The 20242-nt window shown below is 42.5% G+C and overlaps 1 protein-coding gene and 1 non-coding gene across 2 annotated transcripts in view; one reads left to right on the top strand and one right to left on the bottom strand.

Annotated features, from left to right (window-relative positions):
- The window catches only part of Pik3cb (phosphatidylinositol-4,5-bisphosphate 3-kinase catalytic subunit beta), an 86356-nt gene that overhangs the window by 56750 nt on the left and 9364 nt on the right, over positions 1-20242 (top strand). Inside the window, exons 13-18 of the mRNA XM_059268422.1 lie at positions 2238-2359; positions 4297-4440; positions 6601-6700; positions 10789-10967; positions 12354-12463; positions 14027-14105. Of these exons, the coding sequence (XP_059124405.1) occupies positions 2238-2359; positions 4297-4440; positions 6601-6700; positions 10789-10967; positions 12354-12463; positions 14027-14105 (734 nt within the window). The remainder of the gene's footprint in view (positions 1-2237; positions 2360-4296; positions 4441-6600; positions 6701-10788; positions 10968-12353; positions 12464-14026; positions 14106-20242) is intronic.
- On the bottom strand, positions 9040-9147 carry LOC131915809 (U6 spliceosomal RNA). Its single transcript, XR_009380450.1, has one exon. It is a non-coding gene; the product is annotated as a U6 spliceosomal RNA (small nuclear RNA).

Genomic DNA, 20242 nt, shown 5'->3' with positions numbered 1-20242 from the left:
CTTATCCCTCTCCCCCTTCTTTTCCCCAAATAACAAAAAAATCATTTCTATAGTCTGTGTGTGTGAGCGTGTGTGTGTGTGTGTGTGTGTGTGTGTGTGTGTGTGTGTGTATGTGTGTGTCTGTATGTACATGTGTATACATTGCTTGTGTAAAGTGATTGCTTGTGTAAAGTGTCTTTCCACAGGAGTATCCCCATTTGTTGGATACATTTTCTATTTTTTATTTCTTTTTTGTTGTGTTTTGTTTTTGTTTTTTCGAGACAGGGTTTCTCTGTGCAGCCCTGGATGTCATGGAACTCACTCTGTAGACCAGGCTGGCCTTGAACTCAGAGATCTGCCTGCCTCTGCGTCCTGAGTGCTGAGATTAAAGGCATGTACCGCCACCGCCACCGCCACCGCCACCGCCACCGCCACCGCCACCGCCCGGCTGGTTTCTTTTTAAAGATAGGCTCTCACTATGTAACTGTGGCTGCTCTCAAACTTTCAATCCTCCTGTCTCAGCCCCAAAGTGCTGAGGTTGCAGATATGCACCATGATGCCTAGCTTGTTGGATAATTCCCTGCAGGAGCTATTTTTGAGGTTTTAAATACTTACATGTGCTTTGTACCATCCAGGAACTTTCAAAACTTCAGGGATCCTGGAATCTGGGTGAGGTAGCCATGCCCAATGTTAACAACCATTGTAACAGTATTTTGAGAGCCACCATCTATCAAAGGGGGTGTAGTCAGATCCTGGGTACCTGGGTACCGTCACCAGTTTCATTATAGGACCCCAAGTGCTTTTATTGTTGTTTTAGGCAGGGTCTTACTATGTAGCCCTGGCTGGACCAGAACTCCCCACACTGGCCTCAGACTCACTGACAACCGCCTGCTTCTGCCTCTGAGTGTGGGGGTTTAAAGGCGTGCACCAGCATGCCTGGCTGAGTTGCTTTTGAGATAAGCAGCCAGATGAAGAAACATCTTTTGATCACTGGAGTCTAATCGACATAGCTCTCTAGTACTGATTCTGCCCGGTAAATTGCTGTCAGTGGTACAGGATACTCAAGAACACCCAACAAGAGACAGCAAATACTGAAGAGCAAGCTTTGCCAAGTGCTGAGCTTTGCAAGGGCCACAAATCACCCCCCCCTCCCCAGATCAGTTTTCTTCCTAGCTGTCTGTCCCCATGAGACTGCCCTGTAAATGTATCATAGCCACAGGAGGAGGGCTCTGCATTGCAGAGAGCCATGGCAGAGGCAGCTAAGAGTCCTCCTCTCCAGATGACCCAGGTGTGGCCACATCTACGCATCTGCCACATGTGGTTCCAGCTCCTGCCCAAGAGTCCTGGTTGTCCATTGTCCAGTTAGCATTTGTGAATAAGATTTATTATTCACTAAAAAGAAAGTAGCCATTGTTTAGTTCTCATGGATTAATTATATTTATTCTGACTTGAGGAACTCAAATGTGTTCTGATTAATAAAAGATTCTGTAAAGTAATAGATTTCTTTAAAAAATTCATTTAAAACTAGCAGGACTTGGTGGTGCATGCCTTTAATCCCAGCACTCGGGAGGCAGAGGCAGGTGGATCTCTGAGTTCTAAGATAGCCTGTTCTACAGAGGAAGTTCCAGTACAGCCAGGGCTATAAAAATCTGAAACCCTGCCTCAAACAAATAAACAAACAAACAGATAAATAATTCAATTTAAAGTAAAGTTTGTAGTTTTATGTTGAGTTATTAACCTCTTTAGTGGATAAGCCTTCAATTAGCTTGAGACTTCACTTATGTTTATACTTTACTTTTTTTCCCCCTCGAGACAGGGTTTCTCTGTGTAGCTTTGTGCCTTCCTGGAACTCACTCTGTACCAGGTGGGGCTCGAACTCACGGAGATCCGCCTGCCTCTGCCTCCCGAGTGCTGGGATTAAAGGCATGCACCACCACCGCCCGGTTTATACTTTACTTTTACAAGCTTCCTGGTTGTTTCTTTTTCTTCCTTCTTTTCCCCTTAAATTATGTGGTGGCTGTGGTTGTAGGAGCCACGTCTGCAGTATCTCACTCTGTTCATTAAGCTCTTAGTAACCTTTTAAACATATATAGAGAGTGTTTCAGAAACAAACAGTTTTTGTTAGTCTGCATCTGCCAGAATGTTTGAGGCATCAATAATTAACATTTTTCCATCCTTTTGACTCATCTCCATTCCCGTATGCCAGGAAAGATTACTTTTGTCCACCAAACTTCTGACCCAGTTTTAATTTTAAACAGCTTCAGGCACTCCTGCAGATTTGGCCCAAACTGCCCCCCAGGGAAGCACTGGAGCTCCTGGATTTCAACTATCCAGATCAGTACGTCCGGGAATATGCCGTAAGCTGCCTGCGACAGATGAGGTATCTCTTTTTATGGGACCATCCTGGGGCAAGGAATTGCCTGGGTGGGTAAGAAAGAGGGTGGCTCCTTGAATGTTGCATTAGAAAGGTAAGCTTGTTTGAGCTATGGTGGCCAGGTCATGTGGGGTCTCATCGTAGTGCCCTCTGCTGGCTCTGCGCGAACAGTTTAGTTTACTATAGGAGAGAGTTCTGAAACCTTAGTTTCCAACCCCAGAGGCCAGCTTTTCCAAGGTGAGCAGCCATGACGGTGTTGTCTCTTTCCTTTGCAGTAGTCCACCAATCACCCCAAATAAAAAGGGTTAATATTTTATGATGGAGGCATGTTTGTTTATTTATTTTCAGAAAGGGTCTCACAGGCTGCCCTTAAACTCACTGTGTAGCCCAGGCTAGCTAGTTCTCAATCTCAGACTTATCCTCCTGCCCCCAGTCTGGCTATGGTCCCTTCTTGCTTTAGATCTGTTTTCAATAGTTTGTTAGCAGAAGAAACTATATAAACTTTCTAATAGTGGTCTGAGAAGCAAAATCAGATCTATAAGAGAAACATTTTTATACTTCTGTTTGTGGGTTTTTTCCCTTTTTCTTTTTTTACTGCTTATTTATTTATCATTATTATTATTATTAATTATTATTATTATTTTTGGTTTTACAAGACTCTTTGTAGCCCTGGCTGTCCCAGAACTTACTTACTCTGTAGCCCAGGCTGTCCTCAAACTCAGAGATCCTCCTGCCTCTGCCCTCTGAGTGCTGGAATTAAAGGCATGCACGATCACTACCTGACTTTCGCTTCTGTTTTTTATACTAGCTATTGGTCTTTATAAGTGGACATGGATCTTCATAATTAATTAATTGATGATCAATTAAGATTGACGTACAGGTAGTTTTAAAAATGAAGCCCCAGCTGCTTTGTCTCCCTGCATTTGCACTGGAGGCCTGATGAAAAACACTTTGTGCTCTGGGTTAAGTGTTCGATTTCGGAGGGAGATGCTGAAATAATCATGTTGCCCCATATGGCTAATTCTGACACCTCCCTCTGGTAAATGTTAGTGCTCTGGGTTTTGTTTCTCATTTGGTGCTGTGGTTTGACCCCAGATTCACCTTAGCTAGTCATTTTTGTAGCCAATAGTTGGGAAGCACTGTGGACAGTGAGAGGACTGGGTATTCTGACCTTAGAACCACTGGGCTTGCCTGTGGTGGCAGTGGCCTTGGCCAGAGTAAATTCAGTCCCTTTATAATAACGTATTATGCAGTGAAATTGTTATAATCTCTGCCTGAAGGTGCATTCATTTCCTTGGCCTTCAGGCTATCTGATGTTAAGGTTTTAGTTGTTTACTGATTTGGAAGAATGAATTACTTAAAAACCACATGATAGCAAAGAAAAAAATTACTAAAGCTTTCATTTTAAAAATACTTGTTTGGCTAAATACAAAATACATTGGCAGTATCAGAGTTGTGCTCAGGGCCCTGTGGGGTAGCTCAGGAAGTGAATGTCCTGAGTGACCCCTGGGACCCATGTAGAGGGAGAATGAGAGAATTTACTCCACCATGTTGTCCCTTGACCCCCACATGAACACCGTGGCACACACACCACATACATGTCTCACACAAAATAGAAATAAAGAATTTTGTTAAAGTAGCTATTTGGGGGCAGGGGCGTGACTCCTGGCTGATTATACATCACATCATCAGTTATAACATCTTCTGAGGTTTGATAAGAATGTCCCATACATGTGTTCTTGCTGCTGGTCACCCCCTCCCTGCATCTGAAATCTATATCTTTTATCTGAAATCGGTATTCCACTGTGGTGCAGTGAGTGTAAACATGTGAGAAGCCTGGCCCAGAAGACCTATGTGTTGTAGCCAATTAGCATGTGAGTTGGGCAGGGAGGGGTCTTTTTATGGCACAGGGGCTGAGCTTCTCCCTCTTTTGTTTCTTTCAGTGACGAAGAACTCTCTCAGTATCTTCTACAGTTGGTGCAAGTTTTGAAATACGAGCCTTTTCTTGACTGTGCCCTCTCTAGATTCCTGCTAGAAAGAGCACTTGATAACCGGAGGATTGGGCAGTTTCTGTTTTGGCATCTGAGGTAAGTCTTTCATGGTTCATGTGCTTTAATAACTAATCCAGTGGGGTGTAAGACATCAGTGGGGCCGTCAGAGGCTTCCTGGTTTCCAATCGATCTGTAGCATTTACAGTTTAGTGGCCTCCTTTTTCATACCCACACTCTACTTTGGTCATTTGGCAAAGAAATCCAGACAACTATCCCATGATCCTTTCTGGATTTTAAACTAAAACTGGTAGCATATATTATAATACTTTCTAGCAAACTAATTTTCTTCTTAAGTATTTAATACTTAGACTTGCATATATATTTTGATCAACTCCCCCCCATTCCCTCCCCTCAGTTACTCCTCTCTCCTCCAATTACTTTTCCTTTCCAACTTCAGGTGCTCTTTTTTAAAAATAAACGAATTGTCTTAATATATGTTAGCTGTGTGCTGATTTAGTTATTCCTTTCAGAGGTTTGTGGCTAATACATACTTTTAAATCTATTTTATTTTATGTGTATGGGTGCTTTGCCTGTATGTATAGACGTATTTGTATGCCTGGTGCTTGTAGAGGCCAGCAGAAGGCATTGAATACCCTGGAACTGGAGTTACAGACAGTTGTGAGCTGCCATGTGGTTGTTGGAAATGCAACCTGGGTCCTCTGTAAGAGCAGCCAGTGCTCCTAACCACTGAGCATCTCTCCAGCTCCCATTTGTGAATTCTGTTATCACTACTTTACTAAGTAAAGTCACAGTTTTACTAAAACAATAGTGATTTTATTGATGTATTTTTACATTGTGTTTATTTACATGTCTTTCTACATGTGAGTACAGATGGCTATAGTGGCCAGAGGCCTAGGATCCCCCTGAAGCTAGACTTACAGGCACTTGTTAGTCTTGGGTTCTCTGCAAGAGCACTACAAGTACTTCACCTCTGAGCTGTCTCAGCCCATGTTTATGTATCGTTTAACTTTGCGGTGTGGGACTTGAACACAGAGTCTGGCAAATGTTTAGCCAGTGTTCTACCATTTAGCTACATCCCGAGTCCATCACTTTATTATCTTGACCGGGTCATTTTCAGACGCCCCTGAGCCTGTCAAGCATCAGTCAAATAGAATAAAAGCTAAAGTTGCCTTTGTTGACCATGAGAGTGGTGGGTCCCCCTTTTCCCTCCTCATTTGCAGTTCACCACTGAAGCAAATTTACCAGGAAAAAAAAATGCCTTCCTTTTTGGCTAAGCTTTTCAAAGAAAGCATGAGTTCTGTAATACTGAGGTATTAATTTTAGTGGATTTCCTCTGAAGTAGTTTCCTTGTTGGTAGATTTGTTTTCTTATTTATAATTTGTCTTCTCATCCAGTTCAGTAGTATTTTTAACTCCTCAGAGAATGACAAAATAAATATTCCTTCTTTTTTTCATATATTACACCAATCTTTTTGTTGTTGTTGTTGTTGTTTGGTTTTTTGAGGTGGTGTTTCTCTGTGTAGCCCTGGTTGTCCTGGAACTCGCTCTGTCCACCAGGCTGGCCTCGAACTCACAGAGATCTGCCTGCCTCTGCCTCCTGAGTGCTGGGATTAAAGGTGTGCGTCACCTCTGCCAGGCTTTACACCATTCTTCAAGTGAGAAAAGAAAAGTAGGGTCAGCAAGATGGTGCAGTGAGCAATGGCTCTTGCTATGCAAGCTTGGCAACCTGAGTTCAATTCCCAGAACCCATGTAAGGAAGAAAAAAGAAGGAAAAAGAAACCCAACTCTCCACAGTTGTCCTCTGACCTCCACGTGCTCCCTGTGGCTTGTGCCCCACTCACACTGTGCACACTCACCAACAACAGGCAGAGAGGAGAAAACTGGATAAGGCTAATTGAGGCATTGGTTTTACTGACCCCAGTCAAATAGACTAATTTTTCTGCCCACTTCTCTCTAAATTCGTGTTACATCTCTTTTCTCCTTCAGAAGACAAATCAAGTAAAATGTGCAGATGTTGGTTTTCTTCAATTACAGAATTAGCTACTAAATACTCATAACTTCTGAGTCCTAACACTTAACAGATCAGGCTGTGACCATCTTCCTAGTAAGTGCTTGGGAGAACAGCTCCCGACCTACTTGGAACCAGAGTATTTCATAGTAGAATAAAGAAGGCAGTGTCCTTTTCCGTGGTCTGAAGTGTTTGATAAACAAACCAATTGCATGTTGACTTCTGCAGGTCAGAGGTGCACATTCCTGCCGTGTCCGTACAGTTTGGTGTCATCCTAGAAGCGTACTGTCGAGGAAGCGTCGGGCACATGAAGGTGCTTTCCAAGCAGGTAGGAGCCTCTGTTTTAATTCAGTTTAGTGCACAGCGATCGATAAGTTCATCAAATGCGATTTCTCTGAACACATACTCCATTGCCCTCTCAGTCACTTAACCTGATCAGTATTTTGTGGAGAAGGACTGAGTCTCATGAAGCCCAGGCTGGCCTTGAGCTCACTATTTAGTCGAGGACGAGCATGGTCAGGAGATCCTCCTGCCCCAACTTTTTGAGTGTGTGGTGCTGTGTCTTAATTTATGCTCAGATGGGGATTGGGCTCAAAGCTTTGTGCTTGGTAGGCAAGCAGTCTGCCACGACACTCCTTCCCAGCCTTCAGCACATGCTTTTAGGAAAATCTGTCATATAGGAAATTTCAGCAAGCTTAGAATTAAAGTGTAAATAAATGCCAAATACCGCAATTAGTCAGGATTTCTCATATTTTCTATATTAATAGGATGCCTTAAATTTTAATGGTCTGTACATGTTTCATAATGGACATGATAGAGGCAGTCTTTTGACTCTGTTTTTCATGTCCCTCAGTTATTCTTTCAAATATATTTATGTTTTAAAAGTTTTTACTCTTAAGTATAGTATTTATGGTGCATATAATTTATCATGTCTTTTAGACTCAGATTATTGAGGTATAAACCCACAGGTACTATGATTTCTCTAATTCAGAATCTTTGTTACCTTTTCAAGCTATATGTTCATGCCTAAAATTGTGATATGCTCTTGCAGTCTGGAGGTATTGCTGATATTACTCTAAGTTATTAAATGATTAGCCTATGTCAAGAATCATACTGTTCATACTGTTTTAAGTATGCTGTCTTATTTATTCTCCTGATAGTTCACCAGTATGTATGTAAAACCCATGCTGCCTTGAACGTGTAATCCTCCTGCCTCATTCCCCTTCCCCAAATGCTGAGATTACAAGAATGTGCCACCATTTCTAGCTCCTTTGCCTTGTTAGAGAAACTTCCTTAGGCTTTTATGAGATGGCTGTGACACCTTTTGGAAAGCCCACTGGGAGTGGTAGTAATAGCTAACGTTTATTCACAACATGAGATGATATCACTAACCCTGCAATTCAGAACCCAGTGTTCATGGCCGCCATCCTTGTTTGACAATCGTCACCCTCGTTCCATTCACCTTCTGCCTCGGGCCCTTAATTCCCACCCTCCCCTTTGTCCCTCCCTCGCCCTGCACAGCCTCTGATAAGTGATCTTTTTCTCCATTCATGTCATGTTCCTCTTTAAATCCCTACAATAATTTTTCATAACACTGAAAAACTCAGATCTTCTACCAAGGCTTATAAGGTCCCACTTGGTTCGTACTTGTTTGACCTCATCTGACCACCGTCTTCCCTCACTCATTGGATCAGACCAGACTGCATATTGTCTTCATTGTCTGGAGCATTTAGTGGAACTCCTAACAAGGCACATGTAATCAGCCTCCCCTTCCTCCTCTCCTGATCCCAAGTCCTCTTGCATCATAGGTGAGCAGTCTATTGCTAAGCTATAGCCCCATCCTCCCCCCTCCCCCCTTTTTTTTGAGCTGAGGATCGAACCCAGGGCCTTGTGCTTGCTAGGCAAGCGCTCTCCCACTGAGCTAAATCCCCAACCCCCCTTTTTCTCTTACCTGACTGATGGTGGGTGGGGGTGCAAGCTTGCCACATGGCATATGGAAGTCAGAGGATGGCTTGTTGAAGTTGTTCTCTCCTTTCAGTCAGTCCTGGGAATTGAACTCAGATCTCTAGATTTGGCAGCAAGTGCTCTTACCTACTAAGCTATTTTGCCAGCCCACCGTGGTATTTTTGTTAGTGCTATAAAGTTGTAAAATGGCATTTGTTGAAATGCTTAAAAGTATTTTTTGACTTATGGCCTTTTAGGATACTATTCCAGGAAATGAATATCAACACGCTTATCAATGGGGCATAGCAGTTACCAACTGTACAACATGGAAGGAATTCTGATTTGAAATAGTTCAGATAGACCAGTGTTCATCTGGTTTCCTTGTTGCCAGTTTTTGTACAGCTCCTGAAACTGTTGAAAAACGGAGTTTCTGTGGTTTTGACAGATGGCTAACTTGGCAAGCACCAGCCATCTTGATTTTATCAGCAAGCTACATAGAACCATCTTCATTTTCTATATGAGCAAGGTTTCAGCCTAGCTTTGGAAACTACATGCTAGTTTCCTGCATGTAGGAAACTATATCCACATCCATACATCGTCTTAATGGTTTTCTTGCATGGAAGTTCAAAGTTTTAAAATAAAAACCTGATACAAAATGAGTTCCCTGATAATAGATTTCAAACCAGTGTGCATTATGTTTGCCTCATATATTTTATGTTTTTTTTAAATATGGAACACTTCAGGAATTTGCGTGTCATTTTTGCGCGGGGGACCGTGCTAATCTTCTATGTATCGTTCCAATTTTAGTGTATGTGCTGCTGAAGCGAGCACTCTCATATATTTTATGTTTTTCTTTATATATGTTTGTTATCATTTGTTGTTTCTAGTTTTAATGACATACAAAATGTTCCTTCAGGTTTATGATTGGCTATGGTTGTTGTGTTCTCATGAATTTTATATAATATAATATGAATGGACCCTCAGTTATTAAGTAATAACAGGAACTTCTGTGGGTGAGACAGGGTCTCTATAATTGCCCTGTCTGGCTAGGAACTTGCTATATAAACCAGATTAGTGTCAAACTTATGGCTGTTCTCCTGCCTCTGCTTCCTGATCATAGGTGTTCACGGTCAGAACTGGCTAAAGTGGGTGTTTGTTTCCTTTTTTGACTGAGACAGGGTCTCACTGTAGCCCTAGCTGTCTTGAAACTCCCTATGTAGACCAGTCTGGCCTTGAACTCACAGAGGTCCCTCACTGCCTCACCACCACATACACAGTAATTGAAGGCATGCACTACCATGCTTGGCTAAAGTGGCTTTTACAAATAATGATTTTGCTCTAGTTGGCTATTGCTACACTACAAGTACAAGGGTTTTTTTTTTTTTGTTTTTTTTTTTTGGCTTAAGTTTTGATAGCCAGGGTTATCCCAGATTCTAGGGCTAGGCAGATGACTCAGTGGTTAAGAGTACTTGTTCTTGTAGTGGACCCAGGTTCAGTTCCCAGCACCCATGTCAGGTGGCTCACAACCACCTGTAATTCCAGTTCCAGGGGATCTGGCACCCTCTTCTGGCCTCTGTGGGCACCTCCATACACATGGTACACATCCGTATACTCAGGCACATGCACATATACACACTTAATAAAAATAAAACAAATCTTAAAAATAAAATCATTTTTTTGTGTATATGATGGGGAGACAGAGTTTCTCTGTGTGGCCCTGGCTGTCATGGAACTCACTTTGTAGACCAGGCTGGCTTCGAACTCAGAGATCCACCTGTTTCTGCCCCCACCTCAACCTCCAAGTGCTGGGATTAAAGGTGTGTACCACTGCACCCAGCTTCAAAGCAAGCGGTTTCATCTTGGATAACAAATACCTTGAATCATAATCTGTTCTTGTTGTCTTGGCAGTGGAAAGAAAACAAGCCGAGATTCCAGACCCATGATGAGAGTTATTACCAGACACAGTAACACATACCTATAATTCCAGCCCTAGAGAGGCTGACCAGCCTGGGCTACATAAAAGGCTGTGTCTAGAACAAAAGAGACAAGGACATACATGGAAGTAGGCGCTAAGGTTTCAATACCAGGAACAGCGGTTACTTCTGTACAGATTGCCTGTCATGTGGTGTAGACCAGATGGAGCGGTTCAGATTGATTTGAGGAGGTGTTTCAGATTCCATTACTTGGTGAACTGTAGAGTTGAGTACAGTTTCACACCTGTCTGAAGATACCCAGTCTATGCCTGGTTACTGCTGTCAAATTTATAAAATATCATTAATAAAGAACTTAAAAGTGGTACCTTGACCGGTAAATGATAGAAACATACTATGTGTAAAACCCTTCTTAAATGCAGGGTTTTTAACTTCAGCTGATTGTGTATGTGTGTTTGGTTAGAGCTACTGATAAATGTAACTGTATGATATATTATTTTTAACCATGAATGAATTTTGGGATGGGAACCTTATTTTTCAGGTTGAAGCGCTCAATAAGTTAAAAACTTTAAATAGCTTAATCAAACTGAATGCAATGAAGCTCAACAGGGCTAAAGGAAAGGAGGCTATGCACACTTGCTTAAAGCAGAATGCTTACCGGGAGGCCCTCTCCGACCTGCAGTCACCTCTGAATCCATGTGTCATCCTCTCAGAACTCTAGTAAGTGACTGTCTCTGCTCTGCACAGTGGGTAGCCTGTGACCATAGCAATGCAGAAAAGATTTCTGAGTTACCATGTTGGGGAACTGGTGGTGCTGGCTGTGAGCCCAAGGAGGTCAAATGTAATAAGGAAGGAAAATGTTAAGAGTCTGCAGAGACTGTGTCTATACTCATTAGGTTCTAGAGCTCTTAGCTAGGTTTATTTGTGGGGTTAGTAATACTGCAAATTAATTTCTTTCAATTATATATAATTTTAGTTGTATATAAGAACATATATAAGCTAGCTTTCATAGAAAGATTTTATTATATTTAATTATGGGGGGGGCAGGGGTCTTGTGCCCAGGAATGCAATGTTCACAGTGGCCAGAGGCATCAGATCCTCTGGAGCTTGAGTTAAAGGCTATTGTAAGCTGCCTGACTTGGGTGCTGGGAACTGAACTTGGGTCCTCTTCAAGGGTAATATGTACTCTTAACCACTGAGCCATCTCTCCAGCCCAAGTTAGTTTTGATACAGGGTCTTATGTAGCCTAGGCTAGCTTCAAACTCTTTATGTAGCCCAGGCTGGCTTTGAACACATAATCCTCCTGCTTGCTGAGTGCAGGTAATACAGACATGTGCCACCATTCCTGGCTATATTATCAATTTTTAAGAATTGAAAATCCTGTATGAACAAAATGTTGGAAACCATGGCACATTATTTACTGACTTCCTGCTTAAAAATGAGATTTATATGAATCTCTAAACTATTTCCAATCTTTTCATTCATACAGAAGTGGAATATTATAATTTTTGTCAACAACAGTATTCAGAATTGATCCCTCATTGTGAAATCAAAATATCAGGGCTTGAGATGTGACTCAACATTTAAGAACCCTTGCTGCTCTTGCAGAGGACCAGGGTTTGGTTCCCATCACTCATGTCAGATGACTCACAATAGCATGTAACTCCAGCTCCAGGGGACCTGATGCCCTCCCTATTCTAGCCTCTGCAGTACCCAAATACATGTACACACACACACACACACACACAAATAAGAAATGTCCTTAAAAATCAAGAGTTATTTGTAATCCTAATTTTAATACAGTAGTGTATGCTAATCTTTTACTCACTAAATATGAAAAGTTAAGGAAGTATAAGAAAACAAGGAGAAATTTCAAGTGGAGGTAATAAAAGGTCAGATCCTAGGTTTCTGCTTCATCCATTGGCATTATTATATGCCAACCAGAGCTGTCCTCAGAGTTCCTTTCCTACTCAGAGAAAATTCTTTATGACTTGCGTAGATTCAGAAAGAAATAGGTGAGGGGCTTGCAAGCCTGATGTTTGGGGGCACTTTTAGTCTTACACATTGTTTTGCTGAAGTGGTTGATTTCCCCCTTGCTGATTTCAGTGTTGAAAAGTGCAAATACATGGACTCCAAGATGAAGCCCTTGTGGCTGGTCTACAGCAACAGAGGTTTTGGAGAGGACTCGGTTGGAGTGATCTTTAAAAATGGCGATGGTAAGTTCTGGAATTTTCACATCATATTGGAAAGGTGTGTGTTTCAGTAGTATGATAGCAGCCAAGAGGCCACTGCCAGTGCTCATAAGGTCAGCTCAGCATCCCCTAGGATCCCCTCCTTTCTTCCTGAGAAATCGCTTCTACAGTTTACTTAGTTACCTAATAAGCCTTCCTGTTTTGCCCTATGAAATACAAATATTAAATCTTTTGATGGAAAGCTTGCAAAGGTAAGGATATCTCAGTGTATATTCACGCATCCTGTTCCAGTGACAGCAACTTTGATATCATTGCCAGAGTTGGTGTTTGGATTGAGCTGATGACCCAGACTTTATAAGGAAATGCCTCTGAAGTAATTGCACCAGCCAAAGGCAGTCATGGCTTATAGGCTCTATGGCCACAAGCAAGCCCTCCAACTGATTAACTCTAGGGTCTTGAAGGTTTAACATCTCTGTACCGGAGTCCTTAAAGGGATTTGCAATAAATAACTTATTATATGTGCTTGCAACTTCTTAATTGAACTTCTTTAGAGTGGGTCATGTTGCTTGAGATAGTGTCTCACTCTGTAGCAAAGGCTGACCTCAAACCTGTGATGCTGACTTAACACCCCCCCCCCCAGTGTTGGGATTACATGAATGTGCCAGCATACCCAGCCAGATAGTATACCATTATTACTTTGACATTATTTTGTTTGAAATTACTCTTTGGGAGCTGGAGAGATGGCTCAGTAGTTAAGAGCACTGGCTGCTCTTCCAGAGGTCCTGAGTTCGATTCCCAGCAACCACATGGTAGTTCACAACCATCTGTAATGAGATCTGGTGCCCTCTTCTGGCATGCAGGCAGAATACTGCACACATAATAAACAAACAAACAAACAAATAGAAAAAAAGAAAGTACTCTTTAGGAAGTGGGGGGAAGAGGACAGACAATTTTATGTAAGCCATGTTGGCCTTGAACTTATATAACCAAGAATGAACTCTGATGCCCCTATGTTCCCCACCTCCAAGTACTGGGATTACAGTTGCATCCCATCATGTCATGCTGAAAGGACTCTTTAATTTTTATTACTTATTATTTTGGCCCAAGATCGCACTATATAGCCAAGGCTGGCTTCAAGTTTGCAATTTTCAAGCTTCATGAGTGTTGAGACTAGAAGCATTCATGGATATGATGATAAATAAATTCAACTACTAACAGTTTGCTGGGTTCCTAATGCACTGAGTTGTGTGATTTCCTAAGAATTTTCTGTGTAGCCTTAAAGGTGGGAAAAGTTAACAAATGCTACAGTATGTGTAGAAATGTACTTTCACAGTATCCTGTGGTTGGTGCAATAGTTCATATATGGGAAGCAGTTGAAAACTTGATTTCTGAAACCATACAGGGAACTGCTCATCACTGAGCCCGTTAGTTACAGTGAACATGGGCAAGATTAAGTTGGAAGAAAAAGTACAGTGCTTGGTAATGGGTTTAGTGAATTTGACTGAATGCCTAATGTTGAGTTAACAAGTGTGTGGGGTGTGTGCACAAGATAACAAGTGCATGCAACTTAGCAGGCATTTCCCTTAGATTTACGGCAGGACATGCTGACTCTGCAGATGCTCCGACTGATGGATCTTCTCTGGAAAGAGGCTGGTTTGGACCTTCGGTGAGTGCTCCAGTGCGTTTGCTTATTTTGTGGTGTTTTCCTCCTGTTGAGTCCTTCCCTTCACTTTTAATTATTGTTCATAATAACAGTTAGTATGGTCTTTAACAATGTGCTTTCTAATCATTGCATTGCTTGAACCTCATCATACTTAAAACTACATGTGCTTGAGATTCCAGAGAAGGGTAGATTTGGACATTAATATGACTTCGACAAACATTTAGAATCATGTGCCAGGTTGCAGTTTCAAGCTTGGTGGCTTTCATTTTGAGACAGGGTGTAGCCTGAAGGTTTCTCTGATCCTGCGTGGCCCTGCGGTCAGGATGAATCTCTCCCGAAGCTGCTTATAAAATAATCACTCAGAGGCTTAATATTATTTACAAACTTATGGCCATGGCCTAATGGCTCAGGCTTCTTGCTAGCTAGCTCTTATAACTAAACTCATTTCTATTAATCTATAAGTTGCCATGTGGTGGTGGTTTACTGGTATTTTCACATCTTACTTCTCCTGGTGGTGCTGGCATCTCCTGATTATGTCCTTCCTCTTCCCAGCATTCTCCTAGTCTGCTCGCCCCGCCTATACTTCCTGCCTGGCTACTGGCCAGTCAGCATTTTATTTATCAACTAATCAGAGCAATACATATTCACAGCATACAGAACGACATCCCACAGCAACATGGTCCATTATATAGCCCAGGGTGGTATTGAATGTGCTCTATAGGCACGATGGACTCGAATTTATTATCCTGCCTCAGCGTCCCAAGTGCTGGGATTCCAGCCACTTGTCTTTGCACCCTTTGCACCCTGTTGAATTCTTGTAAGAGGATTGGAAATCATTGCTGTATATTGACTAACAAAAGCACTTTGTTAGCTTCATGTAGATCATTTCTTGGAAACCTCACAGCTCCATAAGGTTGTGTTACTCTTTTTTAACATGTTAGTGACTTTAAAACAAAGGTTAAAAAAATATTAAACAGTGCCCATTTCAAATCCAGGATTGTCAAGACTCCACATTCATGTCTTTCTCTTATATTACTGTCCTATCAAAGTGAGAAAACCGTGTGTGGGAAGACACGTCCAGTAACCCTTTGTTTGCCAAAATATGATGGCACTCAAAATACCTGATTGTCTACTCTGTGTTTTTTAAACATTTGTGTCTCGCACACATGCACATAGGTGCACCATGGGGACACATGTGGAGGTCAGAGGGACAGCTTTTGAGAGTTGACTTTTTCTTCTGTGGATCCTAGGGATCAAGTTGACTGACTTTTTCTTCTGTGGATCCTAGGGATCGAGTTGACTGACTTTTTCTTCTGTGGATCCTAGGGATCGAGTTGACTGACTTTTTCTTTGTGGATCCTAGGGATCGAGTTGACTGACTTTTTCTTCTGTGGATCCTAGGGATCGAGTTGACTGACTTTTTCTTCTGTGGATCCTAGGGATCGAGTTGACTGACTTTTTCTTCTGTGAATCCTAGGGATCAAGTTGACTTCTTTTTCTTCTGTGGATCCTAGGGATCAGGCCTCAGGTGTGGCAGCCAGCACTTTCCTCCACTGAGTTGTCTCGTCTGCCACCTTGTTTGTATTTTAAAGGAAGTCTTTGTTTCTAGATCTTTCTAGAATATACTTTTCTAGTTCTACTAAGTTAGAACAATCTAGTGTGATTTTTTTTTTCCCCTTTCATGGGACTGTAACTATGATTGCAGTAAGAGATCTATGTTTTTTCCCTTTTATTGAAAATAGTTTTTTTCCCTTCACACAATACATCCTGATTACAGTTTCTTCTTCCTCTACTTCTCCTAGTTCCTCCCGTCCAGAGCCACCCCCTTTTTAATATATCATTAGAAAACAAATAGACTTCTAAGGGATAATAGTAAAATAAAATATAATATAAAAGAAAAACATCAGAATTGGGCAAAACAGACAAACAGAAGGAAAAGACCCACAAGAGAAGGTACAAGAAACAGACCCACTTGTTTTCACACTCAGGAATTCCATTAAAAACACTAAACTGGAAGCCATAATATATACATAAAGGATGTGGGGTAAAAAGAAAAAAAAACATAAAAATAAAAAAATAATAAGATAAAATTAAAGCCAGGAAGTGGTGGCACACACCTTTAATCCCAGCAATCAGAAAGCAGAGGCAGACAGGTCTCTGAGTTTGAGACCAGCCTGGTCTGCAGAGTGAGTTCTAGGACAGCCAGGGCTACACAGGGAAACCCTGTTTCAAAAAACAAAAAACAAACAAAAGATAAAATTTAAAAGAGGAAAAGCCCTGACATGACATTATGATACCGTTGAGTTCATTTTCTGTTGGCCATGGCCATGCAGCCTACCCTTAAGAGTAGTTTGTTTCCCCAGTGAGACTCCCTTGGAAGAAACTACATTTTCATTTGCAAGTGGTTATTAATTGAAGATTGCTTCTGGATTAGGGATGGGAGCATGTGCCCACTTCTTTCAGCTCTAGCACCCTATCTCAAAATTCACCCAAAAAGGACCCAATGGTCACTGTTTGTGGTATAGTTTTCCTTTAACTTAGGAATTTCTGACTAACTACTTAAAAACGCTGTTATGTATGAGTGGTGGCTTTTTTGTCCCCCCTTAACCACTCATAAGGAATACATCACAGAGAGAGGGTTGAGTGTGTTGCTTTTGTTGTTGTGACCAGATCCTACCAAGAAGCAATGTAGGGCCCATGAGACATGTCAGTGGGTAGAGAGCCTCTTGCGGCACAAGCTCGGGTGGCCGAGCTCCCTGATGGAAGGAGAGACACTGAAGCGCGTCACACAGACCCCAGAAGATGCTGACTGAAACAGCTTGCAGGAAGAAGGCTTTGTTTGGGGCTCATGGTCGAGAGGCTGTCATTCCGCCATTGTGGGGAACTCACTGGGGCAAGACCAGCTCCTGGCCTTGGAAGCCAGAGGCTCTTATTCATTTCTCTGCAGATGAGAATGTGAGAACAAAGGAGTGGCAGCGTTTGGCTGGCTTTTTTCTTTTTCTTTTTTGTTCTATCCCGGACCACAGTGAGTGGGATGGTGCCTCCTACATGCAGGGCACATCCTCCCTGTCAGTGAATCCTCTCTGGCAACACCACCTCCCCAACCCCCACCACCCCAACACACCAAACATATGCCTCACTAATTCCATAGTTATTTCTTCATTCAGACCAGTCAACAGTCATTATTAGCCATTGCAGTAAATGTACCTGCTTGAGAAACATGAGCTCAGTAAGTAGGACATGGACTACCTAATCTGGTAAATAAACTCTTAATGGCACACAGTCCTTTCTTTACATAATTGTCAGTGGCTGCTTGTATTTCTCAACAGTAGAGTTACCCTGAAGTGCTTAGAAATAACCTCTAGCCCACCCTAAAAGTTTACTGATTTCTCCTCTGTAAAAGAAACTACAGGAAAATGACTATTATTGGATCCTGTATTAGTTACTTATTGGTGTGATAAAAACACCACGACAAAGGCAGTTTATAAAAGAAAGCATTTAATTGGGCGTACAGTTTCAGAGGTTAGGAGTCTATGACTGTGGAGCTAAGGCATGGTGGCAGGAACAGCTGAGAGCTCTCACCTGGAACAGTAAGCAGGAAGCAGAGAGAACACTAACTGGGAATGGCAGGAGTCTTTGGAAACCTCAGAGCCCACCCCCCAGTGACACACCTCCTCCAACAAGGCCACACCTCCTACCCTTCCCAAACAATTCCACCAAATGGAGACCAAGCCTTCAAGCATGAGCCTATGGAGTCCACTCTCATTCAAACCACCTTGGAGCCTATAACAAAAGAAACTTCAAACTCTGGCCTGGTGACTCCTTTGTTCTTTCTGACGTTATCAGAGATACTGGGCAATCCTTTGCTAGTCGCAGATGTGGCCGTAGGATGGGCCTTTCTGAGTTACAAAGCCTCAGCTGAAGACTGGCTGCTTAGTGCTGTTTCCTTAGAGGCAGCCGTGTGTGGAGTGCTGGATGTGTGCTCAGTTCCTGTGCAGCAGGAAACATGAGTGTCCAGGGGGACGGTATCAGCATTTTGTCCTCTGACCCCATTTTTTTAAAGTATAGGGCTTTGAGTTCTTTCAAACTCCTTTCTATATCTTTCTCACCAAACCTTCTCTGCCGTTTCTATAAATATCTGTGCTCCAGTCTGCCTGTTGTGTTTGTTTTTCTTTTGAGCAGTGTTCAGGTTAAAGTGGGTCGTGCAGCATGCACTCTTCAGTCAGTCTCAGATATTTGGGTTCCTCCTCTATGTTACTATTTTAGTAGCAATGCCGTGCACCAGTGCCGTGCAACAACACCGTGCTTCCGTTAACAGAAATCCTTACGCTCATTTACATTTTCTCGGATGTCTCATGATACTCGGGTGTCCTTCATGTCAAAAGCAGAACATTTATAAGGCATAAACATGTTGAGACACCATGTCTTTGGCTGAACAATTAGAAGTCAGTTAGCTTTTCCTGTCAACTGAAAAGCTGTCAATCTCCAATCTGTCTGACATTTAGAAGACTTGACAGTCCTCTGTGTTCCCTGGCCCTTTGCTACATTCCAAAGTAAAAATTGAGGAGTTGTCTTCACTTATACATCTGGGTTTGACTGATGGAATTTTTGAGGCAGGCAAGGGGAACAGAAACTCTCTATTATGTAACTCTGGCTGTCCTGGAACTTGCTCTGTAGCCCAGGCTGGCCTCAGACTCACAGAGGTTGCTGCCTCTGCCTCCCGAGTGCTGGGATTAAAGGTGTGCGCCACTAGGCCTGACTGTACTGATAGAATGTTCTCGCTTGTGAGAGACTGTGCAGAAGTTGTGTGTGAGACATTTAGCGCTGTTGGCCCTGGAAGGGTCAGGGTGAAGGAAGCAGGTCGAGCAGTGCAAACACGAGGTAAGGAGGGTGTGCACTCTCTTGAGGCACTACCCTGACTCAGATCAGTGTGGTGAAGGAGGGAGAAAGGGTTAGGAGAACCTCTCGTGCAGTGTGTCTCATTCTAAAATCCTGTTTTCCCACGAAGGTAACATTGTCCTCAGGTCAGAGAGTGTGAGAAAGGAAGGTGACCGTTAGAAGTCCTGTCATGTCCTTTATAAAGACTAGACACTCAGGGCAAAGGAGGCCTCGGTGCGATGATTAGGGAGGCTTCCAGGAGTTTGTCCCCAGCATGACTCTGTCAAACTGTCTTTCGGATGAGGATGTTTTTCCTTCCCATTGTGAATGTTCCATCCTTAAGTCACTGATTGCTTTCATCATTGCTTGCTTTGAAGAGGAAGTTGTTGGACTTGTGCCCAGTTTGGGCTGTAAGTGGGATGCGAGGGGGTGCAGGAAAGCAAGAGGGTGCACTTTAACCCAGCAGTGTTTGCTTTACGTGGGTTGTGTCGCAACAGGCTGCCAGGCACTAGTGAAAATGTAATGTCCCTTAGTTGTCTTTTTAAGAAAGAGAAGCAAATTAATTAATAATACAGGTCTAACACAGTTCATTAGTATTTCAGTTTGCCAGAATGTAATTCGGCAGGGTTGCTCTCATTTAAAGGAATACACAGTAATTCTTTCTTAGAAGTAATTTTAGAAACTAAAACATCTCTAGCCTTTTATCTGATTGTTATATACTCTAACGCACTCCTCTTCCCCCCACAGTTTTCTCTTGTCTCTCTAATCCTCACATGACCTGTGGGACCCCCACGGCATCTTTCCAGCATGTCATATCTTTCCTCGCTCTGCTTGTGTGTTCTGCCTAGCCCTGTCCTCTGACCTTCCTGTCCTCCCTCCTCAAAAGGTCTGCTCAAATATAGGGTTTTGCTAAGTTCCTCCTGTGTAGCTCAGACAAGCCTTCAACTCTCTGGAAAGGGGGTACAGAGGAACTTGTAGAGCCAGAGGTGGTAGTTGGGTATCCGACTCTATCTCTCTACCTTGTTCCTTGAAAGAGAGTCTCTCACTGACCTGGAGTTAGGTTGTTGGCCAGCAAGTCCCATCTGCTCCCCCAGCCTTGTCTCCCCACCACACCCACCTTTTTACGTAGATGTTGGGAGGTCTGAACTGAAGGCCTCATAATTGCATAGCAAACATTTTTACCCATTGAACCATCTCTTTTTCTTACAGATATCTTTTTAAATTTTTAGAAGATTTTTAAATTTTTAATTATGTGTATTTGT

This window comes from Peromyscus eremicus, chromosome 7, assembly GCF_949786415.1.
Source record: "Peromyscus eremicus chromosome 7, PerEre_H2_v1, whole genome shotgun sequence".
Taxonomy (NCBI): Eukaryota; Metazoa; Chordata; class Mammalia; order Rodentia; family Cricetidae; genus Peromyscus; species Peromyscus eremicus.
Note: the sequence above shows the minus strand (reverse complement) of the source record. Positions and strands in the feature narration are given on the sequence as shown.